At 40.0% G+C, this 21,380-nt stretch overlaps 1 protein-coding gene across 1 annotated transcript in view; it reads right to left on the reverse strand.

The window, feature by feature from the left end:
- The window catches only part of SLC45A4 (solute carrier family 45 member 4), a 57,920-nt gene that overhangs the window by 16,302 nt on the left and 20,238 nt on the right, over positions 1-21,380 (reverse strand). The window contains exon 2 of the mRNA XM_065629776.1: positions 15,069-15,692. Coding sequence (XP_065485848.1) covers positions 15,069-15,312 — 244 coding nt within the window. The 5' untranslated portion in view covers positions 15,313-15,692. The remainder of the gene's footprint in view (positions 1-15,068; positions 15,693-21,380) is intronic.

Below are 21,380 nucleotides of genomic sequence, written 5' to 3' on the forward strand. Positions count from 1 at the left end.
TTCTAGTTTATAACCCGGTTTTATGGTGCTGTGTCAGGAAAGAGAAGCATATGGGAAGAGAAGGGAGCCAAAGGTCCGCATGGGAGGGGGAGACGTGGAGCAAAAGTCTCCGAACAGCTGAGGTCTGAGGCATCGGAGAAAGAGCAAACGCAAAAATCTGCAGCAGGCAAATACGGTTTTCCTTTTAGCGTGATCGCAAATGCTGTCAAGTAAAGCTTTTAAAGCTTTAATTAGTTATTTTAAAGTTTCTAACCCTCCTACTGACCTGCTACCATAGCAGTAACCTGTTGTAATTCAGGTAGATCATTTCTAGCTTACTGCCATTGTAACAACCCAGTTTTCTACTTACCTAATAGATCAAGCAATTGCTAACAGACATATGCTGATATTAACTGCAGTTTTCTAGATTATCTGTGCCATCCTTTTTGGATCTGGGAAACTTGTTTTTAACATTTCTTCTTCTCTCGCTTATTAACCGATATTTAGAAATACAGCACTTTGACACTAATGATAAATTTGCATCACAGAGTTTAACGAGCTGAAATTGAACGTAGATTAAATCTGATGCAACTTCCAGTGTGCTGAACCAGCAGTAATTAAAAAAAATTCTTTTAACCTCCACCAAAAAGCAGTTTTAGAGATAGAACAAAGGTGTTTGCATCAAATAAAAAGCTGAGGACTTCCTTCGCGGTCCCAGAAAAGCACAGGTTGTATTAAACTATATATATATATACATCTCAGTATAACCACTCAAGGCTTAACTTCACAACGTCAGGGTATTTATTCCCAGGCTGCTAACACCAGCCCCTGTTGCTGGCCAGTTAAAACAAGCTGCAGATACAGAAGGACTCAAAGGTCACACGCAGCTCCAACATGCATTTCCCATCACTCACAGGCGTCTAAAAGTATACGGAACGCAGCAATCGATAAATTCTTTTGCCACGCTAATCCTTCCCTCGCCTTTACGGGCTGTAATTAAAGCGCGATGCCCCATTTCGCCTCCCCGCGCGTTATTACACAACGCGCCATCTCGCTGCGGCGTCCGACATCGATCGCTGTGACACGCGTCGCCTGAAGATACGCGGCATCCCAGTTTCTCCGAAGCTCGATAGGGTTTTTCGTCACCGCTTCTCGGATATTGGCAAATTTATCAGCAGAGGCACTTGGGCACAAACGCGCTTTAAAATTCTCAAACTCAAGAGACTCTTACAAATACAATAGAAAATCCTTCAGCACCAACTCACAAGGCTGGTCTGTTAATCAACAGCAGAGCTTTTGTTGCAGCAATTAACACATTAATACCTTGGAATACAACCGTCTACTTACACATCTGAAGCAAATCCTAACCAAAACCTAGCATTAACAGGTATTTTTTCCTCTAAGTAGAGCCAAACCTGAACCACTAGCTCTGAAATCCATGTTCAATGAGACTGAACTAACCCTTTCCCACGCTCTTTTAAGAAAAATCTGGTTGATGAACAACTTTTCAATTAGAATCATAGAATAGTTTGGGTTGGAAGGGACCTTCAAAGTTCATCCAGTGCCCCCCCTGCCATGAGCAGGGACATCTGCACCCAGCTCAGGTTGCTCAGAGCCCCGTCCAGCCTGGCCTGGGATGTCTCCAGGGATGGAGCATCCACCACCTCTCTGGGCAGCCTGGGCCTGGGTCTCACCATGCTCAACGTCTATAATTTCTTCCTCATGTCCAGCCTGAATCTCCCCTCTTTGAGCTTAAAACCATCACCCCTTGTCGTGTCGCAACAGGCCCTGCTAAGAAGTCTGTCTCCATCATTCTTATAGGCCCCTTTTTATTTTAAAATCAATTTTCAATTAAAATCAGACTTGCATGGCTGCAGCCGGAGCCCTTGCTTGGGTGCCCTGGTCCTGCACTGCGGTGCAAAGATTTAGTGTCTGGGGGAAGCTCTGAGCACCCTTCTGCACTGCTCTAACCAGACCTCAAGGGGAGGTAGAAACATAATTAGATATTAGGAAGAATTTCTTCATGGAAAGGGCTGTCGGGCATTGGAACAGGCTGCCCAGGGCAGTGGTGGAGTCACCATCCCTGAAGGGGCTTAAAAAATGTATAGATGAGGTTCTTAGGGACATGGTTTAGCGCTAGATTTAGGTTATGGTTGGACTAAATGATCTTACGGGTCTCTTCCAACCAAAATGATTCTATAATTAACATAACTAAGCAAGGGCAAGATGAAGAACGCCGCTAGGACATCCCAAATTTTACGAGTCGCTCAAGGTTAAGACTTTCAAAATACTAGATATTAAACTCCCATTCACTGGGGTAGAATTACTCCTGATGTGTCCCGTTCTACCCCACCAGCCTCCAAGAAACGATAAAGTTCATGCTGCCAAACAAATGACTGGCATCTACTCAGCCCAGCACGACATCTGGTCAGTGTACCCAGGAACAGAACTGGAAAAAGGAAGGCAAACAGACTCAAAGGTAGCCAAAAAAAGTATTTTTTGGTTGAGCAGGCAGCCAGGCAGGGTACGGTCAGCAGAACATTCGCACCCTTGAATTGCAAGTAGCCTCAAGTTGCGCGTATTAGAAAATCCAGTAAATGTACAGCAGAGTAAAATGCAAGGAGCTCATCTTTGACCATTGATAAAAATCATCCTCTTCTTCCCCAGTTTCTAAGCTTGACCACACACTTGGCAGCCACGTGAAAACAGTGACTCGGGAAGGTGATTTTTGGCCTGTGTTCCTCTGCAGATACCACCTGAGAACCTTCATCTTCCCAGGGATTACTGACCAGTTGATCTCTCCATTTCAGCCAGGATGACATTAGCATCGTCCTTTTAAGGGTCAGCAAACGATGCAGGCAGCTCCTTCTATAATAACCCTAGCTGACCTAACACAAAAAAATACATCTAATAAACATTATAGGCACACCATGTAAAGTACATATTCTAAAAGCTGGGGTTTTTTTCCAGCTAAAAATGCTCAAACTGGTCACAGGGGAAAAAAGCTGAATTGATCCCACCTACGTTCTTAGGTCACAAAGTGCTTTACTCCCCTTCTTTTCAATACTCAAAGCCTCCCAAAAAGCCACCATTCCCACAACAGGCTTACAAAAGGTGTATTGTTAATTGTTACTACACTGCAAAAATCAACCTTCTGGCCTTTCTAAAGTCTTTGGGACTATAGGTTTGTTTATGATAAGAATAAACACTCTGCCTGGGATCATTTTTGTTACAACTGGGAAGCCCTACCAGCTAAAAGTCAGCAAAGAACAGGAATGCTGCGTTCACTTTTAAATTATTTGCTATTTTAAAAGCGTTGCTGAATTCCGCATAAATAAACACACAGATCCTTCTAACTCATTATTCATTGTATACTTAAAAAAAAAAAGAGAGGTATTTTGAAAATAACCCATACTAAGCTCCTAAAAAGAAACTGCATTCCTCTATGCAGTCGCCTTTATTGAGGTAATTCCTCACACGGCTCTATCAAGCGAAACGCAAATCCTATTAGTGCTTTTCCTATTTGCTCCACCAAACGAACTGCGGGTTGCAGTTTGCAGGGAAGGTTTTCTGTGTAGACCATTGATTCAGGAAAAACGCTGCAGTCCAGTGGCTGTTTTAACAATTTCTAGACGTACGAATGCTTGTAAAAGGACTCTCATTTAGAGAATTTTAATTAATTGAGGGCATCCCCCTCCCCACAAGTGATGTTCCTCTACCAATGAAGTGATGGGGGCTGATTAAAGAGACAGTGTTGGTGTTTAGGTACCCTGCCTCAAACTTCACATTTTCCTACATGCTTTCTTCTAGAAACTGGTATGTTTTGGCTTGAACATTAACTTACACGAGACACGCTCCCCACACGTACTGCAGAGATTTAAAAGCAGAGCTGCTTTCCCATTGAACTCTACCCATATAAAAATCTTTATCTCGGTGTTTTGAGCTCGCAGGGTCACACTACAAAGTTGCACACGTGGGCGATTTTGGTAATTAGAGCGGAACTTAACCCCCAAGTCACAGGCAGAACTCCAAATAAAACACTTTGCATTCCCCACCCTTAACGAGCTGTTTAAAAATGATACAACTTCCATTTCATCACGGAGGATCATGAGATCCATGGAGTCACTTTGCACCAAATAACTGGAATTGATAGTTTGGAATAAAATGTAATTACACAAGATGAAAAAGAGTTCTTACCGCAGACTCCTCCATACGCAATCTTTACTCGCACGTGTTAGTTTCCCAATCTGTGAGGCTACGCATGGAAGAATAAATTTGCCAGTAAAATCTGAAGTTAAACAAGCAGAGCACATCAGCAACTAAGACAGCAAACATTTCATTCCCAAATGTGCAAATTAAGAGAATTAGGCCCTAATGGGAACAAAATAGAACAGAACTCAAACAACCAGACAAGTATTTGTATCATCTTGTGAAGAGCAGTTTTACTTTACATAATTCTACTTGTAACTTTTTTCTTGTCATTTGAACTTTTACAAGAATAGGATGAGTTATATATGAGTTACAGGTGTAGTGAGTAACATGGCATTATTCAGCCATCCAACAAAGGAAACCTAAATAATTTTCAAGACTGACTTTGTCTATCCTGTCTGACAGAGAGAAGGTTGAAGGTTACAGCTTAAAAAAATTGAAAACTTCTTTCAAACGCATCTGTCACATCAATGTGGTAGGAATCCACAGTGCAGAAAAATAACCTTTCCCTTCATTTATCTCCATAACCTCTCGCACATGCTGACTCCAAACCGATGGAGTCCCTGGCATGAGATTTATGACCGCGACTTTGACCATCTCAGAGGAGGGAACGCTTGTTACGACTACTCAATTAAATGACAAAAAAAGAGCCACCCTCAGCTTTTTAACTGATTATATCACCTTATTTTCTCATTCTGTCCCTAAATATCCTGAAAGTTCACCCACAAGCTTCTTCAGACACTGTTATATGGTGTGTCTGGATCTGGGGGGACCCTGTAAATCACTAGGGAAGGGGTGTCAATGCTGCTGCTCACCTCAAACACCGGCCAGTTCAGGTTTGTAAACTGTGTTTCTATTTGTTGAACCGAAAAAAAATAGACAGAAAACATGTTAAACGCAAGTTTCATTTCAGACAGATGACAAAGTTTCCTTCTGCCTTCATTTAAAGTCAGTATAAAGCATCATTCAATTTATACTAGGAATATATCCCCTAGTGAAAAAACCCAAACCCTGCAAATAAGCGGTTTTTCTAAAAAGGCAGATGTAGCGCAGAACCACTAGAGAGGTGATAAACAGCAAAGTCCAGCAACCAGAAACCTATTTTTGTAAAGTTTTATAGACTAAACTGGGCGAGGAAAACACAGCGAATGCTGCAACCGTATCCACTGCAACTCATCTACCCTGGGATATAATCATTTATCTGAATATTCAAGACATTTTGTCAGGTTTAGATTTATGGAGATTTCTGCTAGAGTGTCAAAGTTTAATATTAATTTCAGAATATGTAATTTAATACTAATTTTCCTGCCACCTACAGGAACCCTGAAGTGTGTGAACTTGATCTCCATTCTCCAAAGAAATGCTTTAATTTCCAGAAGTGTCCAGATATAACATTCGGACATAATATTAAACAACTCCAGATCAGGAGCACATTTAAAGCCAGGAGGATATTATTGGAATTTGCAAATTATCCTGGAGGGGGCCTCAATTCCGATAGACTGAATTATTGAAAGACCATTGTTTACAGAGCAGCACAACTGATAAAAGGAGGAAATTCGTGTTTGTAAACAGTCTGTACATGAGAACGCATAGAAAACGATCCGGCTCAGTTTATCACTTGAGCCAGAGAACGGAAATCGGGATCCAGAGGAGGACAGAAACTCAAAGTTAAGACGATCTGAACAGAAGCTACACAAAATTTATCGGAGTATTAAAAGGGATTGTTCTGCCCCACGGTGGGACCCGTGCCAAAGACAAAACTGATGCCAAGGACAGAACCACTGTAGAGACGGCTCCTTTCTGTTCACCCTTCTCTTACCAGCACTTTGATGGGGGAAAAGAGTCTTGCTCTGGAAATGCTGGTGGGGCCAAATGCAGGAGTGTCTGAGTGGTTCCGGCTGCCTGGTACCTGTGGCTGTGTAAAAATCAGCTCTGTCCTCACCTGGAACGCTCCCCACAGCCTGGTAAGATGCCATCTAACCTTGCTGTACCGCAGCAGTCACCATTCCCTATAGATAATAGAAATTCAGGCTCAAATCCTTCTGTTTACCCAATCCCAAGAAGGTGTTTGCATCCAGCGCTTTAATTTTCAGCACGTCGCACGGACACTGAGCATTTCAAGGTTGAAACAACTTCATAGAACACCTAGTCCACAAAGGGACTCAATATAAATAGGGACGGCTGAGAGAGGCGCTACCCTGACAGCGCAGTTATTTCGAAAGCCTGTTTTCATGAACTTTTATGCTATTTTATACAAAGAGGAACAGTTTCCCAAGACAGCAACTGAAAGGGGGGAAACCCTCATTTGCTGAACATCCTCTGCAGCGGTGGGAACTGACACCTTTTACCCCAAATGAGGTGTGACAATAAATAAAGGACTTGAATCTCAGTTTCAAAGCTCAAGTGGAATCACTTGCCAAGGACTTTGCTGCTCTTGCCAGGTTCCACCCGCCCATCACTGTCCCCAACCCAAAGTTTCTCCCTCCCCTTCGCTACCTCCTCATCTTTGCAGAGTTTAAGCTTTCAGGTCACTCTGATTGTGGGCAAGTTACGCTTTGCTTGTCTGATGAAATCCTTTAAAATCCAATTTATTCCTGTAGAAAAAACGGGTCATATTCAGTTCACAGGCTCTGCATGCACTGCAAAAACTTCACCATGAGGCTCCAGCTGAAGGTCACTAAATATTAATATAGAATATTGCTGGGTTTATTTATGGAAAAACCTGCACCTCTGCTGCTTTATACCCACTGTTACTCAAAACTTCACAGAGAGGAATGACATGAGCTGTTGGGGATTTATCCAAACCAATGTAAATAAAATCTATGACCTGTTTTTTCCCCCTGTTTAGTTAAATGGACTTGTATTAAATTTTATTGTCAAACTGAATCAGCAGCTCAAAACTTTTCCAATAATTTCTTGCAAAACAGCCCACAGGATGCATATCTGAAACCTTCTCAACTGTTGTTTGGTTAAAAGAGGATGATTAAAACTGAATCCCAGAGGGTGCACCACAACAGAAATACTGTTGCAACAAGCACACACGAGACCGGGAGGAGAACAGAGCTGAAGGGGCTGCAGCTTTGACAATCCTCTTGGAACAAGCTTTGTTAAGTGATTTGGCAACGGCCTGTTGACATTCTTTTCATTTCAAAACATCAGATTTTTATTCCCTTGAAAAGTAAGACTCCCGTTCATTAAGGAGTTCGCAGCCATTCCCTTTTTATAACCTGTTTCACAATCCATACTCAATAGAAAACCATCTATTTGAGTCTTGGTGTTGCAAGTTTCAGAAGCCGGGTGCCCAAATCTTGGTTCTGCATCTGGACATCGCCACCAGAACCCCATCCAAAGAGCTGAAACATTTCTTTTTACAGCAAAGAACAAGCGAACTCCCGCTGGAAAATTGCCCCGGTGGCAATTACTTTGTAATAGAGAGCACAGAAGAACTATCATGTTTCATCTGTTATCGCTATGGTAAAATTACATCTTGGTTAGAGGTGAGGGTCAAACTCAAATTCTGACCAGAAAACTGAAACTCAGATGGTGGTTGTTCGTGCACGTACATTCACAGGTTCACCTGACGTCCCAGAGGGTGTTCAGACCAAAGTATAAAGACATGGGCTTTGCAAATTTGGCTGAGAGCGTATGTGGGTGGAAAGCAGATAAAGAGGAAGGGCTTAGGCGAGGAAAGAGGTTGCGTAAAGGCACGTGTTTAAAACCACTCAATTTTAGCACATTTTCAGGAAGCCAAAGTCTTCCTCTACTTCATCCTTTCCCCACCACCCCCAGGAAATCTTAGCAGGGTAGCACTAAAATATAGGGATGCTGCAGTTCCTTGAGTCCTATACATGCCCCTTTCTACTACAGATCTGCCCTTGAAAGCAGAAAAAAAACCCTCTAAGCTTGTCTGGGTTACAGCAACAAGGTGGGTCCAATATGTGTGGCAGGGAAGAACTGCAAGACAATTCAGTAAGAGAGAAGTAAAAAGCCCATTTACACTAGACTGAAAGAAAATATAAAAGGGCACTTAAGTCATCGCAAGAAGTCGAGTCTCAAACCTTGGCTATGAAAGATAAAAAGGAGGCAGCACGTTGGATGGGGAAGATTTACTGTTGGAAAGAATCATCGACATAAGGGTAGAGATGTCCATTGCCTTCTTAGGGAATTATTATTTTTGAAGGCCTCAAGCTCTTCTCACAAATCAGGGCCTAAAATACCTATTGCCAAAAAATATTAAAAGTGGACCTGAAGAACAGCACTAAGGACAAAATTAAAAATTGCTTCTAAGCCTCCATCCTTATTTAAGAACTGACAGTCTTCATTTTTATACAGTTTGGTTTGTCTTGCAGGGTCCTTTTTCTGTCAGTCCTCAGTTCTCAGACCCGTCAGCATTTCTTGCGTGTCACGTATGCTCGCTTGGACTAACCTCAGGTCACACAAGCTCCCAGAAGCAGAACCGAGGGTTCAAAGAGATGTTTCTCATGTGCAAGTTTTGCTATGAACACTTCAAGCTAGGAGAAATAAAAGTATTAATGTTCCTACAGCACACAATTAAAAGATCAAGGACTTTCGTTAAAAACTTGGAATGGGAGAAAGCAGCAGAGCAAGGATGAGATTTATTTTAGAAGCAGCTTCTTCTGCGGATCTTAAGCCAAAAAGAGAAAAAAAAGGACCAAAAGTTACCTGCTGCTCAGTAACAGGAAACAAGTTTCATGCTATGGGAGAAATTTCTGAATTCCTAGTAAAACTATTCATCTAAATTCACACAGCCTGCACGAATCCTCATGATACTCCAGCTGAAAATCTGCCATGTGTTATCAGTTGTGCCAGATTTAGCCTTAAAGAAAAACAGAACATCGATATAAAAAAAGCTCTGGAAGTACCAGTTATTGCACAACTGCCAGACCACATGGCATGTGCCTTGATACGAAAAGAAAGCACGTGCTCCTAGTGCCCCCAGGATTAAAAATCTTAATATTTGCATAGCGCCTTTCTTTTAAAGAAATGTATCCTTAACCAAACATTCCACTAAGGGCTACACATGTTCGAGAACCGTGCTGCTGTTGATTTGAGGTCAGAAGATATTTCGTGTAAGAGAGCAGTGATACATGGATTTGAAAGCCATACTGACTTGCTTGTTAGTTTAAAAAAAAAAAAGTACAGTAAAATTAATCTTACACAACCCCTTAGTGGGCGTAAAATTAGTCAATAAGTAAAATATGATGGGTGGGGAGGTTTTATAGGGCAATTAACACATGCCTCAGGCACAATATTTGCAGTTCTATACATTCCACCACTCAAGATCCGAATGCAAACTTCACATGATACAATATTTGCAGTTCTATACATTCCACCGCCTGAGATCTGAATGCACACTTTACGTGATCTGAAAGACTAACTTCAAATCCAACAAGGCTGAAAAATGTATTTCATTGAGTGCTTATTATTCTGGATCCACTGTAAATTCGATTCTTGTCCTTAGGTTAGCTGTGTCACAATCCCCTCTTAGGACAGGTCAGCTCGCAAGCCCTTAATTCTTCCAAGGAGGAATTCAGATCCTGGAATTCACTCTGAATCAAATGCAGCTACATCTGGGAGCCCAAAACCAGCTGGAATTAAACTTTGAGAGTCAAAGAGCAGGTTACGGCAACTCCAACAGTTTATTCCAGTTAAGACAAGGTCAGGTAACACACAGTGGTAAAGACGCAGCTTTGTAGAAAGTTGGAAATACGTATAACATGAACATAAATGTCACTTCTGGCAGAGAAGAGGAATAAACTCAATTACTTGAGCTGAAATAAAGTCAGTGCTGCTTTATTTCAGCTCCATCTACACGAGTTTTCCCAGTCGGTCTTTTTTCACTTGAGTTACAGGCAGCCTCTAAAAGCTCATCCAGTCCCTTTGTTCCCTTCTCCCCCACCAGATCTTTAAGGTTTTTAGATCTCTCTTCATCTCAGGTTTAGCCTTAGGAACTATCCCCTTCCACCCTGAACTGAGTCAGCAATTGGTACCTTAATTCCTTTGAAGAAAGGTACCTAAAAGCTAATTAATCCGTAACATTTCATGCTTGGCTTCTAAACATGTCTCCATAATCTCCTTTTTACCTACATGCATTCTTCTCAGACAGGTATCAACACTAAATCTCAATGGGGAGATCTACTACTTCATATTAAATGTTCACTCTGTAATATTAAATCCCTTCAGCATAATGCTTTCTCGGCTCCCACTTCTGAGGTTTCTCAGAATCAGCAGTTTGAGTTATTGCTTAATAGACTTTTTTCCACCCAGTTCAGCTTCCCATGAACTAAATTTCAAGATCTTTTAAGCACGGCCTGCTAAGCTTAAGGCTGGAAGGATTTTCAATGGGAGATAATTTTCTTTTTCTGATATATTCTGTCTAAACGCTTTAACTGAGAAATGACAGCCCAAAACCCTGAACAGCTTTTCAACATGTATAAGACATGTAGGAAATGTGTCTCATGAGCAACTATATTTTGCTGATTCGAAAGCACACAAAGAAATAATTTATTTTCCAAACAAAAATAACCTAAGGTATTCTGCTCTGCTTAGCTCAGCCTCTCTTTATTAAAACTATTAATTAGCACTAAAATACAGTTTCCAGAAATGCTGTTCCTTAGTGTTATCGCCTAAAAAGAGCATCATGCTCAGGGTTAAGCTTAAAACAACCTACTTCAATATTTAATGCTACACCAGCTAATGTTTCCTACTGGGGCCCATTATCTCTCACAGCGAAACAAAGTAACACCGTTAATATCACAGATGGGCACTCAGATATGAAATACATAAAAATAAAGGCTACTCCTGTAGGGTACCATCCCTAAATTTAAGTGACATTATAAAGGTAAGCAGCACATGTCAACTGTTCACGTCTTATGTAAATGTACAGAGTTTCTTTTTAAAAGCACTAGTGTAAGTTATTTAATTTACACAGGGGAACGAGGAACAGTTCTGGTACTGACAGTCACTTCTGTGCCTATTAACTATTCATAAAACACTCAATAGCGATGGAAAGAGCCTTTGATGCAGCAGTAAAGGCTTGGCAAAGCTTTTATCATATTAAATATAAAACCTGAGACTTCATGTTTACAGCTACTCATTAGACAGCAAGTTTTTCATGCTGAAAGCAGCAGCCACCCCAAGACACAGAATATTTTTTACTTCCATAGTCCTAACGAAAGAGGCACATGGATTCCAGCTTTCAGAAGAACTAAAATAGATCTACTGGTTGCACTACAACCCAAATTGTGCTTGAAATGCAACTGAAATAATCTGAATTTACCAAATCGTGTTATTAATGATTTAAAGTGTTAACGGAAGCCACGTATTGTCATTTCATTGAAAAAGTTTCTTCAAAAACCTAAGAGTTTCTCTAAGTTTACACCATACCAGTCATCAGTTTCTCCTCACCTTTATTCACCCCAAATCCCTTGCAAAGTAATTTTAAAAATATATCCAAATTTTCCATAAACTGGAAGTCATTTGAGTGACTGAATCCTTAGAAGGCAAGCTTAATGACGGACAAAAATACACTGTAATTAATAAACAATACCAGGGATTTTAATCCCCTCTGACAGATAAGCAGCATTAAGTACCAGATGTTTCAGAAGACCAAGGCCTCATCCTGCTCCTATGGAATTTATAAGATGTGGTTGAAGTGTGACAGGGGAAGCAAACCGTAGTAATAATACACAGAACATACTCAAGAGTAACACAAAAATCACTCGGTTTCTCAAAAACCTGGGACTGATGAAGACATAATGGCGCCGACAGTTTATTTTCTAGTCAAGTTTTAACGCTGGTTGGGAGGAACTTCCTATTGAACGGGTCTCTAAAAAAAGGTTAACGAAGATTTCCAGAGATCAAAACTTGTGAAAATGCCAACTAATAGAATTTCATCTGGAGCCAGTCTGCCACTTCTCATAATTGGCGTATTTTTATACCCTCCAAATTCTTTTAAAACAAGTTAGCTTCTTCATTTTGAATTCTTAAGCTGCAGATAGTAAGAAATCAAGGAGCAAGTTACAATTAAAAAAAGGTGTAATATATTTGGCTTGTTCTTGTCGCTCAGCTACTAAAGCCCAGTTATGACTACAAGGCTGTTACAGATCTGTAGCTCCATTTCTGACAAGAAAACATAACATCAACCTAAGCCCAGCAATAAAGACAAAGATTAAAGTCACAAATCAGCACTTATTTCGGGAAGGGGTACAGCAGACCTTTCCAATTCACAGTATCCATTGATCCAGCTCTCACTGCTGCCTTTTGTTCTTTTGTTAAGAATTCAAAACTTCAGGAAAATTGAAAAACATTGAGAATTCAACCGCTGTTGAATTGGAAAGGGACTATCACCTTCAGTTGCTGAAATTTTGCGGCTTCCAGAACAAGGACGACAGGTCACTCATCTGCCAAATCATAAATACACCTCTGATCCAGGGTACGCAAACTGCGAGGAAAATCAAACGCCTGCAAGCAGAAAGCATGTAACATCACAATAATGTGCCTAAGGGTTTAATGGTGCTGTCTGATAATTCAGATGATTTCAGTGACCAAAGTTTTCTCCATGATATAAAACACAAACACACACCATAAAGCTTAATTCTTAATATTCAACATACACCTGTAAGGAAGAGTCTTCTTTGTCCACCCAAAACTTCTGGTTCTTCAATGTATTATAAGCAAAGAGAGTTGCTTGAATCACCACATTTCCTCAGGTGCTACTTCTCAAAAATAGTTTCTCGAGCCAAACGAATCTCACAGAAAACAACTGAATGTTGCTTTTACCCAAACGAGAAGCAAAGGGAATTTTACAGCAGTTCCACAGCAATAAGCAACCCCCTGCAGTGAAGAATAAATATGGCTCATGTCGAGGCAGACAGATGTTGAGGGTGATAAAGGTAAATAGAACCATGGAAGAGGCAATTACCAAACAGGCTTGATAAGTCACCCGTGAATAACTTAACTCTTTGCTGAATCCAACATTATTTGTTCCTCTGCTGAGGGAACGTGATCCAGAGCACGAACAATTTCAATTAGTCCCCAAAGCGCGAACATTTGTAACCAGCCACCTCCATTTCTTATCTCCAAGGCATGGAACATCGTCACTGCGTCCCCACAGCCTTTTTTTTGCATCACTTTGTGGGTTTGCTGGTTTTCGAGAAGCAAGAGCTCTTTTCTTCCCTTCCTCCCAAATCCCAATGTTATTGGGATCACTGGGCTTAGGGAAGGAAGGGAAAAGACATTTCTCAATTATCTGGAGGAAACAGAGCTTGAAGAGCTCACGAGAGCAACGTAAACTACTGGACCGGTCAGTAATTAAGAGGATGGTTTATTTATTCTGTCTGACCTTACTCTATGGTAAGGTAAAGTCAGCTTTGCCTTTTTAAACATCCAAGTGCCAGCACAAACAAAAAAAAGCCAACGAAAGTACAGGTCACTTATCAAACTGGGGGTCTTCTCCATGCAAAGCAGGATGCAAGTTTTTGTATTCGTGGTAAACCAAAGCTGCTCGTCTAAAGGAATTGAGTCTCTAAATCTCAACTTACCCAAAAGACAAGTCATGGACATTATAAACATTCCCAGATGAAGTTGCATGTGTTTTATTCAGCAGGTCAGGTTGATCAGAAAGCTCCTATTTGGGAAACACTTATAATCTATTTTAACTAAGCCACCAGTAGATCCAAGAACATTATTTGATGGGCTATGAAAATGAAAATTTCTCAGGAAAACCTGGAGGCATAACCCATCAGCACGTCTCATGGCAACTAACTGCACTGATTATTGAACCCCATTTATTCAAAATAAACCGACTACTAATTTCATATGAAAACAAATTTTGAACTACAGGAAGACCAGATAAAATCATTTGTACACTGTGCAAGTTGAATCTCATGCCCTTTTGTCATATCGAATATAAAAATACAGATGTGTCAATTGAGATGCTAACCTTGAAATTTTTAAAATGTTGTAAATGGCATTCAAGGAACATTATTTTTGAGAGTTGGTTCAGTAGTTTTGTTTGGCCACAACTGAGCATGCTGTAAGGCACAACTGCATGTATAAGCCAAAGCAAACATTAGCAAACATCTAATATGCATATATTATATATACACTTATCCAGTGCACACACATCCTTGATTTATTCACTCAAAGCATGCTCAGTCTGGTACTTCCATTCAGTTTCATGTCATATTTTCTGATACCTGATAGAGAACAAGATTTTCTGGATTTGATAAAGGTAATACCAGATACTCTTAATACTTTAAGCAGTTTATTGGAAACCTAATTACAGTACTCACCACGAAATTTAACAGTGTACTCCTATTCTAATCCCCATTATTATCTAAAGCTATTGGTATCATAGTTTATTCATCTGTATTTACGTATTATAACAAACTAGGCGGATTAATCATAAAACAAGACTGCAACATTTCACCAGTAGTTTGAAAAGACAATTTAACTACTTATTCTAAAGTATTGTAAACTGATATATTTCTCCATAAATGAAAAAAAGCTTCCTTGCAATTCTTTAGAGTCTAATGTTGTTTCTGATTTCTAGCACACTTTTAATGAAGAATTTTAGAAGCTTTTGAGGCTGCTTAGTTTTATATAGGAACTCAAAACAAATCGGGTTAATATTTTAATAGATAGAAGCAATATTAGACAGAAGATGAATGTAGGTAGAAATCTTCCTCAATTAAATGTGGTTACAGAATTGAATCTGTTGCACAGCCAAGAACAAGAGCACAAAATCCATTTTACCTCGTGTATCTTCGGTTGGTAGAAGCCCACCTCCCTCTTCCTCCGACTTGAATTAATGCAAAAAGATATAGTTTCAAGTAACAGAAATGAGGATTACTTACCAATTTGCAACAACACGGGTGTTACCAAAGCTGTCTCCATGGCGTAACAGAATTCCCTGCCGAACATGACGGCCCCGTGCATCACCCACAGGCGGATCGGTATCCGGTCGATGGATCCTTCGCTAATGGTCTCCTCCCCACTTTCATTTTCCTTGGTTTCTGGTTTCTGAAGCTGTGCCACAGGTAGATCTTGAACTTGCATAGATTCCGAGTCAGCATTCTGGGGAGCCATTTTCATTACCATAAAAATATATATATATATTTTTGTTATATCTACATAAATAACACTACCATAACTCCACAAACAAGTAAAGGTGTCTTCTCTTTCAGCTTCTGTTCCTCAGGCAAATAATGCTGATATTCCTCTCGTACAAACAGGTATCTTGCAACTTCTTGTATAGATATGAGACACCAAGAACAAAAAGCTATTTGGTAGGAATTTCCACATATGGCTTGCTGGTTTACTGTGAGTTAGAGTTAAAAATCCATAATTGCCATTCAGTTAATACCAGTTTCATAATTATTATTGAAGAAGTGCTGAAGTTGTTATTCTTGCTACAGAGAGGTGGAAAGGCGACACAAAGAGGTGCTCCACTGTTAATCCCCATCGAGTGGCTGATTAATCTGCAACAAAAAGCAAGCATTTAAAAATTTCAATAGCGTTTTTCAGGATATTGTGCCCCCCCCCCCCCTTTAACCATATACCCTATTTCCTGCTTAATGCTTTCCATTGTCCTTGCCTGGTGTAGGGTCTTTTATTCCACATTCCCTTCTACCCCTGGAGTTTCCATTGAAATGGAGTTACTCATATTTAAATGATGCTTAACTGTACTCATAAGTTCCTCCAGTTTGTGGTCCTACACGAAACCGCAGAAAAATATGTCAGTGTATTTATCCGAGATCCTCAGAACTTTAAGCACAAAACAAGTTCTGGGAAATTTAATGCAGGTTCCATTTCAGCAACAGCATAGGATATTCCAGAACTATGCCAGGAAGATGATTCATTAATTAGCATTTACTCACAGGCCACACAGACATCTCCGTTTAGACTTTTGGAAGTCGGTTACTTTGCAGTAACCATCACACCATTCCTCAAGCAAACGTGAGCAAGAACAAGCCATTAGGAATATAACTTTGAGGACTGATATTTAAATAGTTAAACTTCTGATGAAGATATATATATACAGCATATGCATCCATCTTCACTTTCTGCACACAAGACCAGAGCATCTTAGTCCCATGTCCTATAAGGTTTCTGAAGTCCATGAGAGTAGAATGGTACAATATATTCCATCACACATTAAAACTATTAAAATATATGTATTCCAACCAAGTCAGACAAGCTTCTCCTGTATTTCCCCATCCTTTGTGCCACAAAGTCTAAGTAGACACACATAACTGTAACACATCAAACAACATGTTGTTTAAGCACCTAGGAGAAAAAAGTAAAGCATTTCATAAAAAGTCAGATTGCAAAATATTTGTACTAGACAGATGCAGATTTACTCTATGCACAGAGTTGTGACTAAACTCGTATCCCAGGACAAAACCCCCCAAGGGTATCATTCCACAAGACATCGGCTTTGGCAGCAAAACTGGCCTAAGACGTCCCCACGCCGCAGTTCGCTGCCCCTTCAGTTGTGGCAAGAAAAAGCTCCTTGTGGGCTACAGCATAAACCAGATCGTTAAAGCGGTGAACCTAAAAAATGAGCCTTCAGAAAAAAAAAAAAAAATGACATGTTTGGGGTTTAAAGCACATTATAACAGCAACTCGGCTGCAGCACGACCCAACTCGCTGTTCTACTAAAACTGCAGCACGAGAACATCATCTTGAGAACTCCCTCCTCCTGATACCCTCAGTGGGTTTATTGCGTCTATTCTGTTCTTCCATTCAAAAACGTATTTTTTTGGTCTGGGCTTTTTCTCCTCCCCAGGCTCCCCAAGATTACCGGAGTTCTCAGATGTGATCACATCAATAGCAACATAATACTATAATTTGCTTTTGAGCCAGTCGAACCTTTAAATCACATGAGAGAAGTGAAAACAACTTACCGAACGCAAACGCTGTAAGCCAAGTTTTAAGTTCCAGGTTTTAATCTATAAGCATTAAATCGCTCCGAACAAAAAGGACTCAAAAACCACGTTTCTGCAACCACTCAGAATTAACAGGAGGAGTTGGGATGCAGTGCCTATGGTTACTGAATTATGGCACAGACAGGTATTTATTCAAGTTCTTCATAAACACCTTGTTTTTATAAAGGTTTTTCCACCAGTCAGGGTTTGCATTTGCTAAGCTCATTTTCCTCCTCCCAGTAGTTAGAACAGCGTTGAACTTGCATCAGGAGGGGAACGGATGTGATTATCTTTCCTTGCCTTAGTTTTCAAATCACCCCTTGAAGGGCTATTGGTTTATCATAAATATGAAATTAAGCACTGTGTGTATTAAAGAAACCACACATCCCCTTTTTATAACACAAGTTCTGGGTAAGTAAAACCTACAAAATACATGTTCCAGAGTAGGAGCAATTATTTTAATTGCAGACTAGTAATAAAATGTTTAACTGTTGGCAGAATCAGGCAAAATTGCACTCTGTAGAATATAAAAGTTTACGTATCAGGTCTTATTATCCAGAAATCACTCAAAATATGTGTGTTGTATCAAAGACTAAGGGTCATGGATAACACTCCTGTACAAGACAGCTTTAAAGTCCGTAGTGGGGTTTTTTATGCTTAAAATCTATGAAGCATTTAACTTAATTTCCCTAAACACCTCATTTATTATAATATGCAGTTTGAGGGCAGCAGAATTAGGCACAAAGACACTTCATCCCACCAGAATGTTTCACAATGCACTGGGACAGTCTGTATTCGCGAGTGGGATGACACTGGGCTTGGAACATTTGTCACTGGAAAGGTTAAAGAGACAATATCTGAGATTCACCCCATTTGAGCGAGACTCTTAAGGGATGACTGAAAAAGTTACTCGTGAAGTGGAAGATGATGAGGAGTAATCAGATAATTCAGGAGACAGGAATAATGGATGATAGATGGAGGCAGACTTTGAAGCTGTAATTGAGATAAGAACAACAGTATATTTTAAACATGCCAGAAAAAGCAGTTAAGAGTATTCTAGTGCAACAGCAGAGGCACAATGGGCAGGTTTTATCTAAAGGAACAGAGAATTACTGTTCCATTACGCCAATTTTGTGGGAAGCATAACGCTCATCTTCCTGCAGCACTTTTATCTGCCTCCAAGTGCATATTTAATACCAGAGAATAACAACAACCTCTCAGAAAGTCTTCCAGCTCATTCCCGACTCCTGCCCCGTTGTGTTCAGACTCATTTTACACCGATCCAGAGTCCGCTGCTGCTTTTTCCAAGTTCATTTTGAATTTGGCGAGCTTGAATAGCGCCATTCTCCCTTATCGAAAAGGGAGACAAATTCATTTACCTGCTGGAAGCATTACAGACGCTTTTATGCGGCGAAGAACTCCGAAGCAAAAGACATCTAGAGAGGAGCTGGATTAAAATACCAAAGGAGGCATCTAGCACAATTTTTTTTCATGTTTGTTGGCTAGTAAACCAAACAATTGACTTTTTTATTGTAGTATTGAACAACCATGGTAATTTCCAATACAGTCCCTTTACCTTTAGTCATGCAGTTCAGAGGTGTTTGCATGGAGTCCACCTAAGAAATAGGCCAGCACTATTATTACATTTTTAAGAAGTGATGAATTAGGCTTATTTTACCTGTCATTCAAGCAGACTAGGTATCAATACTAAGAGAGCTAGCATCCCTTCCTCAAACACATGTCGGGAGGTATGGTGCCAAAATATTTCAGAAAGAGAATTTCCTTTTCATCTGTACCTTTCTGACCATCCAGCTGCGCAGCAGCTAAACAAAATAATTTTAAAATGTGAGTAAACTGGCACATGAGACATCAGTTCTCATGAAGCTGAGACCACGTCCCACGTTCTGCTGTGCACTCTCATAATTCCCATAAAGTTTTAAAAGGCATTTTAGTGACTAACGAAGAATAAGGAAGTAGAACGAAGAATTTCAGCCACGCGATGGGGTTAATGTTGGGCGTTGTGCAGAGGGTGGGTATGAAGAGAAGTTTAGATAAAGAAATATTCCTGGTCTTGTAAAGCGTATATAGGAGGAGGGGACTGATTACGCTGGCTCTTTTTCAATCTAATTGCATGTTTTACACTTGGACCTTTAGCCACACTGCGACAATGACAAAACCTACAAAGCGGTAGTTAATATGAATATTTCAACAACACAGGCAAGTAATATATTACAAAAACTAATCTGGAAGCAATTTTCTAAAAGCTCCTCAAGTCACTTGTAATCTTGGCTGTTATACTTTTCCTATCTATTTTCCATCTAGGCATAAGTCATAACACGACTACGTGAAGCACAAAACAACATTACAGGCTTGACAAGGCCGTATCACAATAATCCTGTACCTAAAACCAGGCAGCGTTCAAGACAAAGCACGTGAACTAAAGAACAGGAGGGAAATTACTGCCTTTCTTTGGGGTTTTCCAAAGAAGACAACTTATACAGGTAGTATTTGTGACCCCCAAAATCAGTGGTTTTCTTTTCCCTGGGGCGAATGACTTTTATCACACTTTTCAACGTGGTTTGTCACTCAGAGGTTGACCAGCGGTGGTTTTGCATTTGTGATATCGTCATCTGGAGAAGATTGGCGGTACACTCATAAATCCCCAAATAAATGGGGTTAACAGTGATCCTGCCCGAATCTTTGAAGACTGAACTATTTTTAATTCATGTTTCCATCTACCTCTTGTTAACAAGGAATAGGAATGTACTGTTCGACAAGCAACTAGATTTTCTGCACCAGCGCCAAAGCACATGACTTTAATTAAGCTATGAAGTAGGCAGCAAGTTTCAGGTAATCACACATGTATTTTACGATAAAAGTAATAAAGCCTGGCAAGGAGATAAAGTTCAATGGGCCCAACTGGATACCACGAGGAAATTGCAACTCAGCTCTTTCTTCCTCTGAAGCCATTAGGCAATCCTTAAGGCATTTATTGGTGTAAGAAATTATTTATTTCGACAGGGTAGGTGTGCACTAGTTACAAAATCTTAAAGTCCTGAAAAGAAAAAATAAGCACAGCCTAAGAAAAAGTGGAAGGAACTTCTCTCATCCTGATCTTTAAAGTTTATTGCATTACCTTCCAATCACTGATCCAGCCACCTCTTGTCTTCAATCTCTCTTCCATTATTTGAACGTACCTCTTACTTTATTTGACATGCAAGCATACAAATTGCTCAAAGTCTCCTTAAACCATAGTGAAGAGCTGCATTCAGTTTTGTTCTGCAGGAACTGTTTTCTAGCAACATAGGAAATACTCCAGCTCAAACATTCTCCAGTTTAAAGCAATTCTACCCTCTTGACACTGAAAAGAAGGATGACGAGATACCCTGAGCCATCATTGAATACAAACGTCTTTTCATTGTTTACCACAAAAAAATAAATAGCTAAGAACCAATTCTTCCAGAATTTAACTAGGCTTCAATAATTCTGGTCACAGTTGTCACTGGGTCACTAACAGATCCTAATGTGATTCTGCATAACATGTTGAAAGAACCATAAATAACTAAATAAAAAAAAGTATGTGTACTTCTACTTCATGAAATACTCAACTGTTTGACTGGAAAAAGAAATGTAAGAGTCCAGGAGCTAATAGGAAAAGATTTTTTGCCTCCCAGAGTCTTACACCATACCCTCCTTCAATTCTTCAATGAGTACATCCCACATACACACATTATTAACCATACTATTTCACCTGTGAATCACATAGCCTGGCAAAAGCCTATAATTGCCCAGTCATTCTATTATATTTACTTCTCAAATACTGAATTTTTCTGCCAACTTGGTTTATGCTAAGGTTTTCAAGTATCTGGCAATCTCTTGAAAAGTTATCTAGACTGATTTAAGTATAGCTTTAATATTAGCATTGGAAAGAAAGGCATTCTGAGTTTATCTGGCTTTTCCTCAGACTAAATAAATGTTTGGCTGAACACTTCTACCCCTGTGTTCCAGACAAACACCACTTATTATTCTTTCTATCATTCAATGGAAAAATGGACACTGGGTTCTGCCTCAGCATCTGACTGGCTTGCAAAACGATCCATCATTTGGACTCGTGCCTTTTCAAGAGTAAAATGGCATTTGTCCAAGGATAATTCCTGATGTTTTGAGTTCAAATCCACCACGCCAGAGCAATAGCATGTTGCTGTGAAAGAGCAGCTCTTAAAGACAAGGTTGACCTTC

This window comes from Caloenas nicobarica, chromosome 2 (assembly GCF_036013445.1).
Source record: "Caloenas nicobarica isolate bCalNic1 chromosome 2, bCalNic1.hap1, whole genome shotgun sequence".
In the NCBI taxonomy this organism is placed as follows: Eukaryota; Metazoa; Chordata; class Aves; order Columbiformes; family Columbidae; genus Caloenas; species Caloenas nicobarica.